Genomic DNA, 15,937 nt, shown 5'->3' with positions numbered 1-15,937 from the left:
CTCTAGTAGAAGAAATTCTGAACTCTTAGGGGAAAGTAGTATATAGCTTACTCAGTTAATATGTCGAGTATTTGAATTGTTAGCAGGTAACTGAAGCACACAGCAGTTTTTAACAACTGTAGAGTCCATTTCATGAAGACAGGTAAGTCAAGCTTTTTTGTCCAATGTTGATTTCATGACCAGGAAGCAAATTTATCCTGTGTTCATTTAGAAAGTGAACTTATCCAAGAAAGTATATGGTTCTCCCTCCCCATACACCATGTTTAGTTACATAAAGTACTTGTCTTCGTCACTATCTTAATGTCTAGGTGGTCTGCATCTTCAGAACTATTGATATCAATCAGAATAAGATGACTTGTGCAAATATAAGATGCATCAGATTACCCATTTAAAATAATTTGGAACATTTGATAAGTTTTGCTCTATAAAAGTTCTACTTTTTTGAACCTTTCACTAAGTTTGCCTTGCTCATTCTAAAACTAAAACTTACATAATTTTTCATCATAGGTATTAATTATACAAATGATGTGAATTTTTTTTTTTAATGGCACTGTCCTGTTGGTCCCATTTGAGTATAAATTTGGTATGATAGGTCACTGCCCAAATTCCAGTTTGTATAGTTTGTTGACCAAGTGGTCATAAAAGCCTCATGTTTTGCATTACAGCCAAGCAAAAACCACCACTCTTCCTTCTTAAGACCAGCTGTGTATGGTTCCATTGCTCAGAGTGATGCCATATGCACACAATTTTATCATAATTTTTAAAAACTTTTAATTTTTGTTATAGAACCATCATGCACTTATCACTCAGTGTCAGTCAGTTCTGAATTTCTGATCAAGCTTGTTTGACCTATACCTGTATACTCCTCTCCCTCACTTTTCTGAAGTAAATCCCAGGCATCATGTTACTTCACCTGTAAAGATATCTTTAAATACTAAATAACTTTTGACCTCAAATATCCGGTAACTTTTCAGTTTTCTCAAAATATTTTTTTGTCTTAATGTTTCTTCATCTATCTTTTACTCTGCAAATTTTTTATGATGAAACTTACTTGTCCTTGGATACTTAAGATAATAGTTAATTCTAAATAACAGTTATTTTCTGCTTTTTAATCCTTTTGCTTACCTGAATTTATTGTAGGCTTGAGAGGCATTGTCTCTCATTCAAACTTGCGCCTGCATAACTAGAACAGAGGTCCCATCACAGAGATAATGAACAAGGAGATAGGTCTAGTTTTCAGAAAGGCGGTGATAAACATCCTTTGCATTTTAGTTAGCAAATGCCAAGCAGGCAGTTGGAGATGAAGACCTGAAGGAAGGAAACAAGCTTAAATAGATAACAGAGGATACTCTGGGATTACAGCTCCTCTGTTAGTCAGAAACTTTGTACTAATTATTGCTTGAAATAAATGGATTCACAGGCTATGTTATTGTGGTTCAATCGCTCAGTTCGACTGTGCAACCCCATGGACTGCAGCACGCTAGGCTTCCCTGTCCTTCACCATCTCCCAGAATTTGCTCAAACCCATGTCCATCGAGTCGATGATGCCATTCAACCATCTCGTCCTCTGTCACCCCCTTCTCCTGCCTCCAGTCTTTCCCAGGTCTTTTCCAATGAGTTAGTTCTTTGCATCAGGTGACCAAAGTATTGGAGCTTCAGCATCAGTCCTTCAAATGAATATTCAGGGTTGATTTCCTTTAGGATTGACTGGCTTTATCTCCCTGCTGTCCAAGGGACTCTCAAAGAGTCTTCTCCAGCACCACAGTTTGAAAGCATCAATTCTTCAGCACTCACCCATCTTTGTGGTCCAACTTGCACATCTGTACATGACCACTGCAAAAACCATAGCTTTGACTAGATGGACATTTGTCCACAGAATGATGTCTCGGCTTTTTAATTTGCTGTCTAGGTTTGTTGTAGCTTTTCTTCCAAGGAGCAATGAAGTGTGAAAGTCGCTCAGTTGTGTCCGACTCTTTGTGACCCCCATGGACTATACAGACCATGGAATTCTCTAGGCCAGAATATTGGAGTCAAGTGTTTTAATTTTGTGGCTGCAGTCACTCCTCAGTGATTTTGGAGCCCAAGAAAATAGTCTGTCACTGTTTCTGTTTTTTCTGCATCTGTTTGCCATGAAGTGATGGGACTGGATGTCATGATCCTTGTTTTTTGAATGTTGAGTTCTAAGCCAGCCTTTTCACTCCTCTTTCACCTTTGTCAAGAGGCTCTTTTAGTTCCTTTTTCTTTTTTGCTGTTAGGATGATGCTATCTACATATCTGAGGTTATTTATATTTCTCCCAGCAATCGTGACTCCAGCTTGTGATTGATCCAACCCGGCATCTTGCATGATGTACTCTGCATGTAAGTTAAATAAGCAGGGTGACAATATACAGCCTTGACATACTCCTTTCCCAACTTGGAACCAGTCTGCTCATGTCCGGTTCTAACTGTTGCTTCTTGACCTGCATACGTTTCTTAACAGGCAGGTAAGGCGGTCTGGTATTCCCAGCTCTTGAAGAATTTTCCACAGTTTATTTTGGTCACCAGTTAAAGGCTTTAGCATAGTCAATGAAGCAGAAGTAGATGTTCTTCTGGAATTCCGTTTTTCTATGATCCAGTGGATGTTGACAATTTGATCTCTGGTTCCTCTGCCTTTTCTAAATGTACCCTAAACATCTGGAAATTCTCAGTTCACGTTCTGTTGAAGCCTCGCTTGAAGGATTTTGAGCCTTACCATGCTAGCTGTGAAATGAGTACAATTGTGTAGTAGTTTGAACATTCTTTGGCATCGCCTTTCTTTGGGATTGGAATGAAAACTGACCTTCAGTCCTGTGGTCACTGCTGAGTTTTCCAAATTTGCTGATACACTGAGCACTTTTAACAGTATCATCTTTTAGGATTTGAAATAGCTCAGCTGGAATTCTATCACCTCCACTAGCTTTGTTTGTAGTAATGCTTCCTAAGGCCCACTTGACTTCACACTCCAGGATGTCTGGCTCTAGGTGAGTGACCACACCATTGTTTGTTTGTTTTGTGTAAAAGAATAAAAAGTATATTTTTCCTATATAATTGAAAGACATTACAGTTTTTCCTGAATGGAATTTTGTCTCTGTTTGTATTTGTGACTTTTTTCAGTCATTGTTTAATCTCAGTTATACAGAATCTTAGAAATGAAAAGTTATTTTTGTGTTAATTTGTCAAATAGTTCTAAGGTCTTCATATCTGACATTAGCCTTTTTCTACTAATATGTGTCAGTGTAAGTTTTGCTTGATCATAACTCACCTAGAATTATAATTTAGGCTTCTCCTAATTAGATTTAGATTGTGGAACAAAGAAAAAGAAAACTAATTACAGTCTCCATTTGCCATAAAAGCTAAAATGAACAGTGAATCTGCACATTTCATAGTTTTAAAAATATATAGTTATACAATATGAAGGATCTGAGAATCCTTTAAATGTTCTTAACCACTTTGTAATTCATAAACTTCTTTGAGAAGAACATGATGAAAACCATGAACTCTCCTTAGAAAACTGAACAAATTAATATCCGAATTTGTGCATGCAATTTCTAAGAATTCATGGTCATCCCACCTAGGTCTATGTACAAATGCCCTGACTTGAAAATCCACAGATTATAAATTTGAAGATCTTTCTATTTCAAATTCTTCTTTTTAAGAAGGTGAAATTGAAACTCAAAGAGGTGATGTGATATCTATAAGCTACATACCTACTTAGAGCCAATCGTGAGCAACACTTGGGGCCCTTATTTCCTAGATCAGATAATGAGAAAGATTTCATCTGTAATGTCATTCTTCTGTCACCCAGTAAGATCTAAATGTAGGCTTCTTGATGACTAATAACTTTTGAGATGCCTACCATCCTGCTAGATAAATGGATATAGTAAGTTGTAATATTTTATGTGTTCTGTTTTTAATTATTTTTTACATTACCTGGCATGATGCAGAAGACTAAAACTTGGATTGGTGAGAAGTCAGAAAACATAGTCTGAAGCCATGTGTGTTTGAAGTTTCGTAAATAAAATCACTTAGCTAGGTTATGTGGGAACCTGAAGTGTGAGTATCACAGGGTGTTGATAGTAAAATATCAAAAGATGAAGTTATAGAAATAGAGATAAGTATACAATTTTGAGAATTTAAATGTGTAGGCAGTGGAAGGACCTCAAGCTAAGGACTATTAAAAGCTCATTCTGGCTGCTACTAGAGGATAGATTTGAGGGTGTCAAGAAGAGGACATGCCTGCAATATCCTCTCAGTGATGGTGAGAGCCTGAGCTAGGACAATGATGGTATAAAGAAGACTGGAGAACGCAGATGTATTCAGGAACAAAAACAGCAAAACTCAACAGTTGACTGATGAGGTAAAGACAGCCATCTGGAATAGCTATCAGGTTCTGTACTTTAGATGACTAGGTTGATTTTAAATATGTTGTAAGTGAGTGCCTATCAGATGTTCAGGTGATGTCCAGAAGGTGGGAACATACATAAGCAGGACACTTTCAGGGGAAAGTTTGGGCAGGGGCTACATTTGGCACTCATCAGCCACATTAGTTACAGTAAGCAGTGCACAGTCAAAGAACCTTAGAGACTACCAACATATAAGATGCAACAACAACAACAAAAATTGCAGTTGAAATGGAGATAGAATTGATCAGAGGAGTCTGGAAACAATCCAGAACTAGAGGATTAAGAGAGTTTCAGGAAGGTGGAGAGCAGCACTTGAAATGCCACAGTAAAACAGAAAAATGCTTGATCCCACCCTTCAGGATGTAAATAGAAAGCTTTAGGGAGAGTTGTTTCAGAGAGGATGAGAGCAAAGCCAGATTGTGGTTGAGTTGAAAAACAAATGAGAATCGGGAAGAGCAGCAGTTTAAGAGTTTGGAAGGGTCATCCCAGTGCACCAGCCCCGAGCACTTGTCTCATGCATCAAACCTGGACTGGCGATCTGTTTCACACTTGATAATATACATGTTTTGATGCTGTTCTCATGGGGAGGGGGGTGGGAGGGGGGTTCAGGATGGGGAACACATGTAAATCCATGGCTGACTCATGTCAGTGTATGGCAAAAACCACTACAATACTGTAAGGTAATTAGCCTCCAACTAATAAAAATAAATGAAAAAAAAAAAGAGTTTGGAAGAACTTAGAATAAATATCCTCAGGGTGGTAGTTCAGGAAGATCACTCACTGGCTACCACATGGAGGATTGTGAATATGCCAGACTGCATTATTTTTCTCCAGCAGAGCTCAGCTGTACAGTGGAAGTGATTAATCAGTGAGCCAGGAGTGTGAGTTTGTTGGAGGTATAGTCAAAGAGCTAGGTTGAGAGAAAATGGATCAAAGTTCAGAGGTCTCCATGAAGTGGAGGAGCAAGTAAAATGAGAGTGGCAGAGTGAAAGTGCTGAAGTCAAAGAGAGGATATAGAGTAGCTCTGGAAAGCAGGTACAGAGTGTGAATGTAGGAATGAATGAGTTAAGTGATGAGGGGCAGCTGGGTATTGGAGAGATGCAGGAATCACAGGCTACATTCTACACTCCTTTCCTGATCTTAAAACACTGGATTCTCACTCCTTCTTTCCTGTCATACTGTTTGTCTCAGAGAAAACTTGGTTTTGACACTGGTTCATTAGTTTTTGCTAATTCAGTCATTCGACAAGTATTTGCTGAGTGCCGTACTGTGAGCAATGAACTGTACTGGACCCATTGGCAACAAGCTTGTGTTCTAGTGGGAGAAATAAGAAATGAACCGCAAACCACACAATTGTACAGTCATTAAATTGCAGTTGAAATGAGTGCTTAAGAGGAAAATAACAGAAACTATGAGAGTATGTGGCACTGAAATAATCTGGAGGGCTAGGGGAGACCAGAAAGTCTGCCTTCTCCAAGTGAAACTAATCCTTAGATAAAGCCTAGTATGCAATTGGCATTACAGATACCAAATAATGTTGGTTGAACCATTGCTAAAAGGGACATTTTTTTTGTTTCCAGCAGTTCATTTCTAAGGGACATGATGGTTGAACTCTAAAGTCTGAGGAAAGAAAAAAAAAAAAAGATGAAGGGGATGCAAGAAGAATCCCACATTTATTACATAGCATATGCAAAGGGCCTGAAGAAAAGAGCATATTGCTTTCAAAAGCTTCGCAGTTCTTGTGAATGACAGAGAAAAAATGAGAGTAGGATGATGCTGCTGATGAAATAAATTATGCTGCTGATGATGAAATAAATGGGACAAATCATCCCTTGGTAGGCCATGTTAAGGATGTCCTGTGAGCAATGGGGAGCCATTAAGGTAGGTGGGAAGTGGAACAGGGATTAGCATTTGTGAAGTCAGACTTGCCTTTTCTAAAGAGCACTGCCAATGGTAAGAGGGGAGCCAAAGTGCTCTGTGGAAGATGACGACAACTCCAGCTGGGGTGGTGGTAGTGCAAGTTGTTCAGCCGTTCAGTCGTATCCGACTTTTTTGTGACCTAGGGGTTCATCTTTCAGTGTCATATCCTTTTGCCTTTTCAGACTGTTCATGGGGCTCTCAAGGCAAGAATGCTGAAGTGATTTGCCATTCCCTTCTCCAATAGTGGAAGGAGAGAACTGGTTTAGTATATTTGTAGAATTGATTAGGATCTTTAAATTAATCGTATAGCTTTGGTTGGCTAAAATAGTGGCCAGTGCTTTAAATTGTAATGACGAGAGAACAGGTGTGAATTTCCGTAGTTAGTAAGATTTAGTGAGTGAAGGTAGAGAACCACATAAAAGACAACATGACTTACCTGCTTCATCCAGAGGAAGTCCATGAGGAATTACCGTGATCTGAAGTGTGAGAAGGAGCCAAAGAAGAGAGAATAGTCTTGCTTCTCTGCATGGCTTAAAACTGTCCACTGAACCTTTAAAATCCTGCCTTTTATATAGTTTAGAGTAATTCCAAGATAAAAATGTTAATGAGGCAGTCTTTTAATATAATAAGGTTTCTATTATTTAGTAGGCTTTTTTCTAATTAAATTTAAAGAAAGAATCCCTTGTTAATTCAGGCAACCACTCTGATCTCTGAATAGCTGCGTATTTCTAAAGAATATACTATTGTAATTTATTAACTCATTCTACTCCTTAGATATTGATTATATTATGATCTATTGACTTTTTATGATAAAGACGGCTCTCAGGCTTATTCCCTCTCCTCCCAATATGGATATCACTATATTTAATGAGCATTTCTATAATATAAAACTATGTAAATATTATTCAATCAGAACTAATGTTTAGTTTACTATGAATGCATTTCCTTTATTTCTTTGTTGTCCCTTTAGTGAGGCTGCTTTTCTGTTTAACGTACATAATTTCCAAATAGAAATCTGTAATGGTCTTTCAGATCATTCCTTTGGGTCTTCTCCCCGCTGTCCCTCCCACATATCCATCATAAATGCCTTCCTGCAGCTATTCTTACCTTTGCACCTATCTGGACTGATTTTTTAGGACTGCTGCCAAAGTGTTCTACCAAGGGGTAGACTTTTCCTACCCCTGTTCTGGTTGGATCCAGGACCTGTGACTGGAACCTGAACTTTCTCAGTTTTGCTTAAAAATGTTCAGTTTGCTTGAGCATATCCTGCAGTAGTTTCCTAAGAACAGACACCTGGGAACAAAATTTTGGAATCATTGAATGTTTGAAAATATGTTTATTCTCACCTCATGGTTGATAACTGGGTATAAAATTCTAAATTGAAATTTTTCCCTTTGAAAATATTTTCACCGTAATCTAGCCTCTGTTGTTGCTGTTAAGAGGGCTGCTACCATACTGATTTATTGTTCCTTTGTATATGATCTTTGCTTTCCCTTTCTAGAAATTTAGGATATTTTCTGTATCTCTCATATTGTAAAATTTCACTGTGATGTTTCTTAGTGGATCTCTAAAAATTCATTTTTCAGGGTATGTTACAGACTTTTGATCTGTGTTCTTAGCTATGGAGAATTTTCTTTGATAATTTCTTTCCTTTTAGTTTCTTTCTCTGTAATTTGTTAAATATTATTCTTCCTGGACTCATCTCCTCAGTTACGTTTTTTGCTCTTTTCTTGGGTCTTTTGATGCTATATTTGAGAATTTTTCAACTTTATCTTCTAACTCTTCTATTAACTTTTTAATTTCAGCTATATTTTAACTTTCAAAGAGTTTCTTCTTGTTCTCTGGTTACCTCTTTCATACAGTAACTTGTTCTTACTTTGTGAATGCAACATCTCATATCAATCTATCAGATTAAAAAGTAGACTTCTCCGTTGCCATTTGGTGCCCTGAGCTCAAGCCATAGCCAATGCATCCTATGTTCAGATTGAAGGAGGTTGAAAAATCACATTCCCTCACTCCTTGGAATTCTGATAAGAATTACAAACAGAAGTCAGACAGATGGAGATAAAATTAACAGCTTTATTGTGAGTAGAGCCAGGGTAGAGATACTGTAGCATGGACCTGCAATCACAATCAAGCTTGCTGCCATTTGCCCCAAATCTAGACATATATCCATCTGCTGGTGGAGTATTCTGCAAGGCAAATACTTAATCTACTTAGCTTCCTGCCTGAACAAGAAACAACTACCCTCCATTCATCAAGAGTCAAGAGTAGGGACAAAAAAAAAAAAAGAGTCAAGAGTAGGGACAAAGGGAATGAAGCCACACATATACTTGGTAAATACATGTATGCTCCTTTTTTAAATAGGAATCAATTGATGTTGAACTCTTGCCACTCACCAATTAGAAATATCTGTTTTATTAACAGAAATAACCTCATGGGAATTCTCACAATAGGGCTTCCTCTGTCATTGTTGGAGCCTTCCAATTCATTAGTGGTAAAAACCATTTCTTCTGTTTCCTGCATGATCTCTTTGTTATTTTGCTCATTTAATTTGGACTGTCCCTTTCATGAAGAGGGTTCCTTCCTGCATGTCAAGTGATGCCTAACTGTCCCATCAGGTTTAAAGCAGGGTACTAGAAAGTTTACTGAAGCTCTGAATGTATAGGTGGATTTCATCTGGTGGGCTCAAGTCTACAGCAGTGATTCACAAACTTTTTCTGGAAAGAATCAGAAAATAAGTATTCTAGGCTTTGCAAGTCACATGGTCTATGTAGCAACAATGCAACACTGCCTTTGCTGTACAAAAGCAGCACAGATAACATAAATGGATGGGCAGGTTGTCTTTCAGTAAAACTTTATTTAAAAGAACAGAAAGCAAGCCAGATTTGCTGCTCTCTGCTCTAAGGTCATCAGATGGGAAGCTGGACTCTTGCCTGGGTTATAGATGCTGGGAGCTCTATGCACAAGGAATAGAGAAATAAGGAGTTGCAACTGTTCTAATAAGACTTACACCATGATTGTCTCACTGCATCTCCCTTTTTGTACTTGTCAGCTCTGAGTCTTAAGTACACTGTTTATCATTACCCTTTTCTGCACAAATTATATTATGGCTTCCTCCACCCTCTTAGACATCCTGTGACTTCTCTTCTCCAGTAATATCTCCTGTCCAATTCTCTTATCTTGTATTGATTTATACATTTTAATATTCCTTTATTATCCTTTCATTTAGGTCTTAGAAGAAATAAACAATTTATCAAATGGTAAAATATTTTATTTACCATTTTAAAGTTCTTAATACTGAAGTTGTTTTAATTACCTTATTTTTATATTTCCTGGATTTGAATATAGTTTTAAATAATTCTTTTCAAATTAGTATCATTGTTTTATAAAATCCTGTATAAAAACTTTCCCTTCAGCTAGGCAACTCGCCACTGAAGTTGGCCCTACGCCCCACATATATAGATTCATTCCCTACACACCAACCTTACCTAACAAGGGTTCTTTTCTTCTCACATGTTCCCCAGATTCAGTCTTTATGAAGATGAAAGCCATAGTTTCTGTTGGGGTCTCCCTAATGACACAAAGTCACAGTCTAGATGCTGAACACACATGAAGGGTCAGGATATGAGCAATGCCTAAAGGAAAGTAGAGTTCTGGAGGGCTACCAATATGACTTCTACACCATTCCTGTCTCTCCTATTTCTTCAGTAAGATCCAAGGATTGGTTTCTTATAGAATAGCTAAACAAGACACAATTACTTGAATTGTTGGGAAATGAAAAAAGATTTAAGCTATAATGGCTTTTCCTGAATCCATCAAATATGTGAGCATATACTAGGGCTAGAAACAATAGGAGCTGAAGTAGGAAAGTAAGGCTGAAGTCAGTGATATTCACCCAGGTCCGTGGATATAATTTCTTGGCAGAAGTCTTGTGTTTGAGCTTCCTTTGTTATAGATTCCAAACTCAGCCAGAATAAAGAGTAGGACACTCAGATGTGGCTTTGGTTTAGTGATGCATGCTATTAAATGCTATATAACATTTTATAATAAAAATGTGAGCAAAATGATATTGTTTTGAGAAGTTAGGAATCCTTTTGATAACCGAGGTAACCCCAACCATGGTAAGTGCTAAAATCTAGATGTGGAAACTGTTTCTTTTAACCTATGTTTGGAGGGTACACAGTCTAGACCCTTCCTTGGAAGGATGTTTTCTCTGTGTCAGGCACACGACAAAATTATACTGCAGTTTTTTGAAGACAACAAGAACATATTCAAGCTGGATGCTGGAGGCTGCACAGGACCATCAGTCCTGGGCTGACATGTTCTACCCTCCTTCAGTCCTCATTGAGGTTTGCTGTATGGATGTAAAGTTCACCGAGACCAGGGAAGACGTCCACTTCTAGCTATGACAGAGTAATTGATACAGGACTAGCCTTGCTGCTTTAACCATAAAATTGGACAAAATATGTGAGGCAACTGCTTTTAGACACTGGACAGCATGCAGCAAGAGACAGTGATCCCTGAGGGAAGAGAAGCTCACAAGGTAAGTCTCACCAGTGCTTGGCTTTTTAAGTGTATTATCACGACTCCAGCGTAACAAGTTATGTCCAAGGAGACCACAGCGGTCCTGCTAAGCTGAGGAGGCAGAGTCGAAATGTAGGATGGTAACCGTTGACCAGACTCTGCAAGGCCTTGTGTGGGGGCTCCCTGTGGGTCCTTGGACAAGAGTTGAGCTGCTCATATCCAGTTCTGTGCAAGAGTACAAGAGGCTTTACCAGGAAGCTGTTACTATAATAAAAGGTTGAGACAACAGTCTCTAGGGGATGTTGGAGGCCCAGCTCAGCTACAACATGGAGATCTTTCTGACAGTCTATTAACATTCCAGGCATCCAGTTTATACAACAGGAAGGCCCATCTTAGAAGTAAAGACCTTGCCCTAGAATAACTGCTGCAAAAATACCCTTCAAAAATGACAGTGAAAGATAATAGTTCAGTCAGTGAAACCTGAGAGAACTGCCAGAAGATCTTCACAATGAGAAACACTAATGAGCTTCAGTCAGAAGAGAAATACTACACATAAATATGGATTTAAAGGAAGAAATAAAAAAACACTGGAAAAAAAAAAACACTGGAGGTAATACCCTCAAAAGCCAACCGAATGTTTAAGTCAGAACAGGCGTGAGCAGGTATACACCAGTTCATTGTGAAGGAGTGAGTGAAATGTCGATATTGACTCTATATAGTCTGAAAAGACCTTGATGCTGGGAAAGATTTAAGGCAGAACAAGAAGGGGATGACAGAATGAGATGGAGATTGCATCACCAACTCAATGAAGATGAGTTTGAGCAAGCTCTGAGAGATGAAAAGGGAAGCCTGGCGTGCTGCAGTCCACAGGGCACAAAGAGTCGGACATGACTGAACGACTGAGCGAGTCTGGTGAGCTCAGTTCACATTGTTAGCTCTAAAGCAGCAGTTCTTAAACTTCTTCTCTTTATACCCAAGATTATAGAGGAGCCCAAAGAGCTTTAATGTAAGTATATCTGTCAATATTTATGTCAGAAATGAAAACAGAAAAATGTCTAAATTACAATGACCCCCATTCAATGCTAACATGTGATGCATGACAATGTTTGAAAGTTTTATAAATATCTTCATTTCTGGCTTAACAGATGACTGCTGAATTCTTAAACCAGCTTCTGCATTGACCCTATTGCAATGTCTTTTTAGCTGAAGTGTATGAAAAAAGTCTGGCCTCACACAGGTATGTAGTTGGAAAAGGAGGAATATTTAACATTCTTATTTAGATAATATTCTTTAATACTGCGCTAAAAATGGACAAATATGTGAAGGTTTTTAGTTTTTTTCTCATAAAAATTATTTCCAAGATTATGACATTGTTGGGTGCAGTACCAGAATTACCCAGGTCTCTGCCCCACGGTTTTCACGAAGTTAACATGAGCCTTCCAGAGTCAGGAGTCACAGCCTCTTTCTTCCCCACCCAAATCATCCATCTCCTTTTCTCCCTCCAAGTCTTTTTCAGCTGAGGACAGAGGACAGACGATCTGGATGACATGAAACATGGTTTATTTAGAAGTTCAGAATTGGTGGAAGGTGGTTAGTTGCTTTTTACTCCTAGGCCAAGTCCTGTACAATTTTAGGATATGTTTTAAAAATGGAGTTCATTATAGAGTGTCTCAGGTGAGAGAGTGATCTTCTTCACCTCAGTGAAAGAATTTATTTTTTTTTATCAGACTTACCCACATAAGGTTGTTTCTCAAAACTCAGGAGGTAAAGGAAGATGCAAGATAGATTTTTATTGAAAGTAGCTCAAATATGATATAAGTTTGGCTTGAAAGGTACTGTTTATTTCATCATTTAAAAAATTATACCTAAAGATAATAAGTCAAATGCAAAAACATATGACTATAGTTAACCCTTTTCCCTTGAAGGCAAAATAACTGAGAAATGTTTATTTTGCCTCTTAAATGTCTAATACAAGTAATAAGGTGCTTACAGGTGGTAAATTCACATTGCTTCCTTCAGTGCTTCTTTCCCTTAAACCCACAAAGTCTTGCTAAACTTCATCACTGAGTTGCTGGCCTTCATGTGGAAGCAGAGTGACGTTCAGGTCTTACAGGTCCAGAGCCCAGTGGACAGAGAGGCTCTTGTCCTCCACGCCGGCCACCATGTCTTCAACAGCATCCCAGTCAAGCTTGCTGAGGATGCTGCCTGTGCTCTCAGACAAACTCTCCATGCCACCAACCCCAAAAGGAGCCTCTGACTTTTCTTCAGTTGGTGAAGAGTCCTATCAAATTGAGAAAGACAGTAAATTGTGGTCCTGAGAAAAAAAATAAATGGCACATGAGCTAAGTTTTCCAAAGACCCTAGAGCTGCTCATCCACCAAAGAGCGACGGAAATACGAAGGGAACTAGGGCTGTCGTTGCCCAGCACATCTGGACTGGCGATGGGATGAATGAACATCACCTGACACAACGAGATGCTGGTACCAGGCCTGAAGAGTAGAGAGAATGGACTGTCGCACCTATAGTACAATATTCTGTTCTTACATTTTTGTTGTGTTTTGTTTGGGTTGTGTTTTTTTGTTATTAAAAAGAAAATACGCAGTCAAGGAAAATTCTGAAAGACAAATGCTGGAGTATTCAGCCAAAAGTGTAGATGCTTTGAATCACTACTTCAAACTGACCTAACAACCCTTAAGTATGTCTACATCCCATACACACAAATAAGTAAATACGCAAAGAGAAAAACCCTTAACAACACAAATAATCACTAGGGCAAACTGAAACCTGGAATAATGCATACCTGTAGCAGGGAACTGTGACTCTCGTGGAGAATTGCACGGATGTCTGAAGGTACCAACCACGGGCTCACCACAGTCTCTTCTCTCTCATACTCTATACACACCTCCTTGGTTTGAGGTGCAAGCCCAGCGCTTCTGTGAGTTTTTGTACACTGCCGACAGGGAGCATTGGGGCCTTTCCAGGGAAAAGAACAAAGCATACTTTAGGACTGATTTGTTGGTAAGTCTGTTCCTTATTGTGACTTTTACTGTCAAATCCAAGGCAGCCAATCTCATTTTATATTGGAATCACAAGGTCTGGTTGGCTTTAGAGTTCCAGCAATTCCTGTTCTGTTGGTGTGAGAGAAGGAAACTGAATTCTGGCCAACTCTTTAACACATTCAAGTATGGTTGATTAGGAAAGAAAAGTGAAATCGCTCAGTCATATCTGACTCTTTGCGACCGCATGGACTACCAGGCGCCTCTGTCCATGGGATTTTCTATTCAAGAGTACTGGAATGGGTTGCCATTTCCTTCTCCAGGTTGATTAACAATATTTGATTAGCAATTAACAATGTTTTATTAACAATACTGTGTTAGTTTTCAGGTGTATAGCAAAGTAATTTAGTTGTACATATACATGTATCTCCTCTTTTTCAAGTTCTTTTTTCATTTAGCTTAATAACACTGAGCAGAAATTCTTGTGCTATACAGTAGGACCTTGCTGGTTATCTATTTTAAATATATAGCAAGTGTGTACATGTCTACCCCAGACTCCTATTCCTTCCCACCATTTGCTCCCCCGGGGACCATAAGTTCATACTCTAAGTCTGTGAATCTGTTTTGTAAATAAGTTCATTTGTGTAATTTACTTTAGATTTCACATTTAAGTGCTATCATATGGTATGTGTCTTTCTCTAACATACTTTGCTCAGTATGATTTCATCTATCCATGTTGTTGCAAATGATGTTTCATTGTTTTTAATGGTAAGTAATATTTCATTGTATATATATGTACCACATCTTCATTATCCTTTCCTCTGTGATGTACATTTGGGTTGCTTCCATATCCTGGCTGTTGTAAACAGCACTGCAGTGAACACTGGGGTGAATGTATCCTTTTGAACCATGGTCTTCTCCACATACATGCCCAGGAGTGGGATCACTCAATCATATGGTGGCTCTATTTTTAGTTTTTTAAGGAACTTCCACACTGTTCTCCATAGTGGCTGTACAATTTACACTCCAACCAAAAGTGTAGAAGAATTCCCTTTCCCCCACAAACTCTCCCAGCATTTACTGTTTGTAGACTCTTTTGACAATGGCCATTCTGCTAGCTACAAATCATTGTAGCTTTGACTTGCATTTTTCTAATAATTAGTGATATTGAGCATCTTTTCACTTTTTTTTAAAATTTTCTTTCTTTTTTTTTTGGTAGAGCCATGCAGCATGTGGGATCATAGTTCCCTGACCAGGTATCGAACCACTCCCCCTGCATTGGAAGTGGAGAGTTCCCACCACTGGACCACCAGGTAAGTCCAAGCATATTTGCATGTGTCTATTGGCCATCTGTATGTCTTCTTTGAAGAAATGTCTGTTTAGGTCTTCTGCCCATTTTTTGATTGGGTTGTTTATTTGAAATTGAGCTATGTGAGCTGTTTGTATATTTGGAACTTAACTCCCTGTCAATCCTATTGTTTGCAAGTATTTTCTCCTGTTCCATGGGTTGTCTTTTCATTTTGTTTATGGCTCCCTTTACTGTGTAAAGCTTTTGAGTTTAACTAGGTCCCATTTGTTTATTTCCATGACTCTAGTAGGAAATGGATAGAAAATGATATTGCTGTGATTGTAAAAAGTGTTCTGCCTAAGTTCTCACCTAGGAGTCTTATAGTATTCAGTCTTACATTTAGGTCTTTAATCCATTTGTGTTTACTTTTATGTATGGTGTTAAAGAATGTTCTAATTTCATTTTTATATATCTAGCTTTCCAGTTTTCCCAGCACCATTTATTGAAGAGACTGTATTTTCTCTATTGTATAGTCTTGACTCCTCTGCCACAGATTAACCAACAAGAGGAGCATAGTTTTATCTCTGGACTGTCTATCCTGTTCCACTGATCTATGTTTCCGTTTCTGTGCCGGTACCATGCTGTTTTGATGACTGCAGCTTTGTAGTATAGTCTGAAGTCAAGGAGCCTGATTACTCCAGCTCTGTTTTTTCTTTCTCAGATTTACTTTGGCCATTAAGGGTTTTTTGTGTTTCCACACAAATTAAAACTTTTTTTTGGTTCT

At 38.4% G+C, this 15,937-nt stretch overlaps 1 protein-coding gene across 14 annotated transcripts in view; it reads right to left on the bottom strand.

Moving 5' to 3' along the window:
• Positions 1 to 12,639: 12,639 nt before the first annotated feature.
• CPLANE1 (ciliogenesis and planar polarity effector 1) overlaps positions 12,640 to 15,937 on the bottom strand; it is a 107,267-nt gene continuing 103,969 nt past the window's right edge. For 13 of the 14 annotated variants that reach the window (XM_043887302.1, XM_043887301.1, XM_043887309.1 and 10 more), the window contains 2 exons: positions 13,670 to 13,842; positions 12,640 to 13,150 (listed from right to left, as the gene is read on the bottom strand). In XM_043887302.1, the coding sequence (XP_043743237.1) occupies positions 12,977 to 13,150; positions 13,670 to 13,842 (347 nt within the window). In that variant the 3' untranslated portion in view covers positions 12,640 to 12,976. Of the gene's footprint in view, positions 13,151 to 13,669; positions 13,843 to 15,937 lie in introns of those variants that run through there. The other variant, XM_043887313.1, reaches the window with a different exon arrangement.

Source organism: Cervus elaphus, chromosome 25 (genome assembly GCF_910594005.1).
Source record: "Cervus elaphus chromosome 25, mCerEla1.1, whole genome shotgun sequence".
In the NCBI taxonomy this organism is placed as follows: domain Eukaryota; kingdom Metazoa; phylum Chordata; class Mammalia; order Artiodactyla; family Cervidae; genus Cervus; species Cervus elaphus.
The sequence above is the reverse complement of the archived record's forward strand: the minus strand, read 5'-3'. Positions and strand labels throughout refer to the sequence as shown.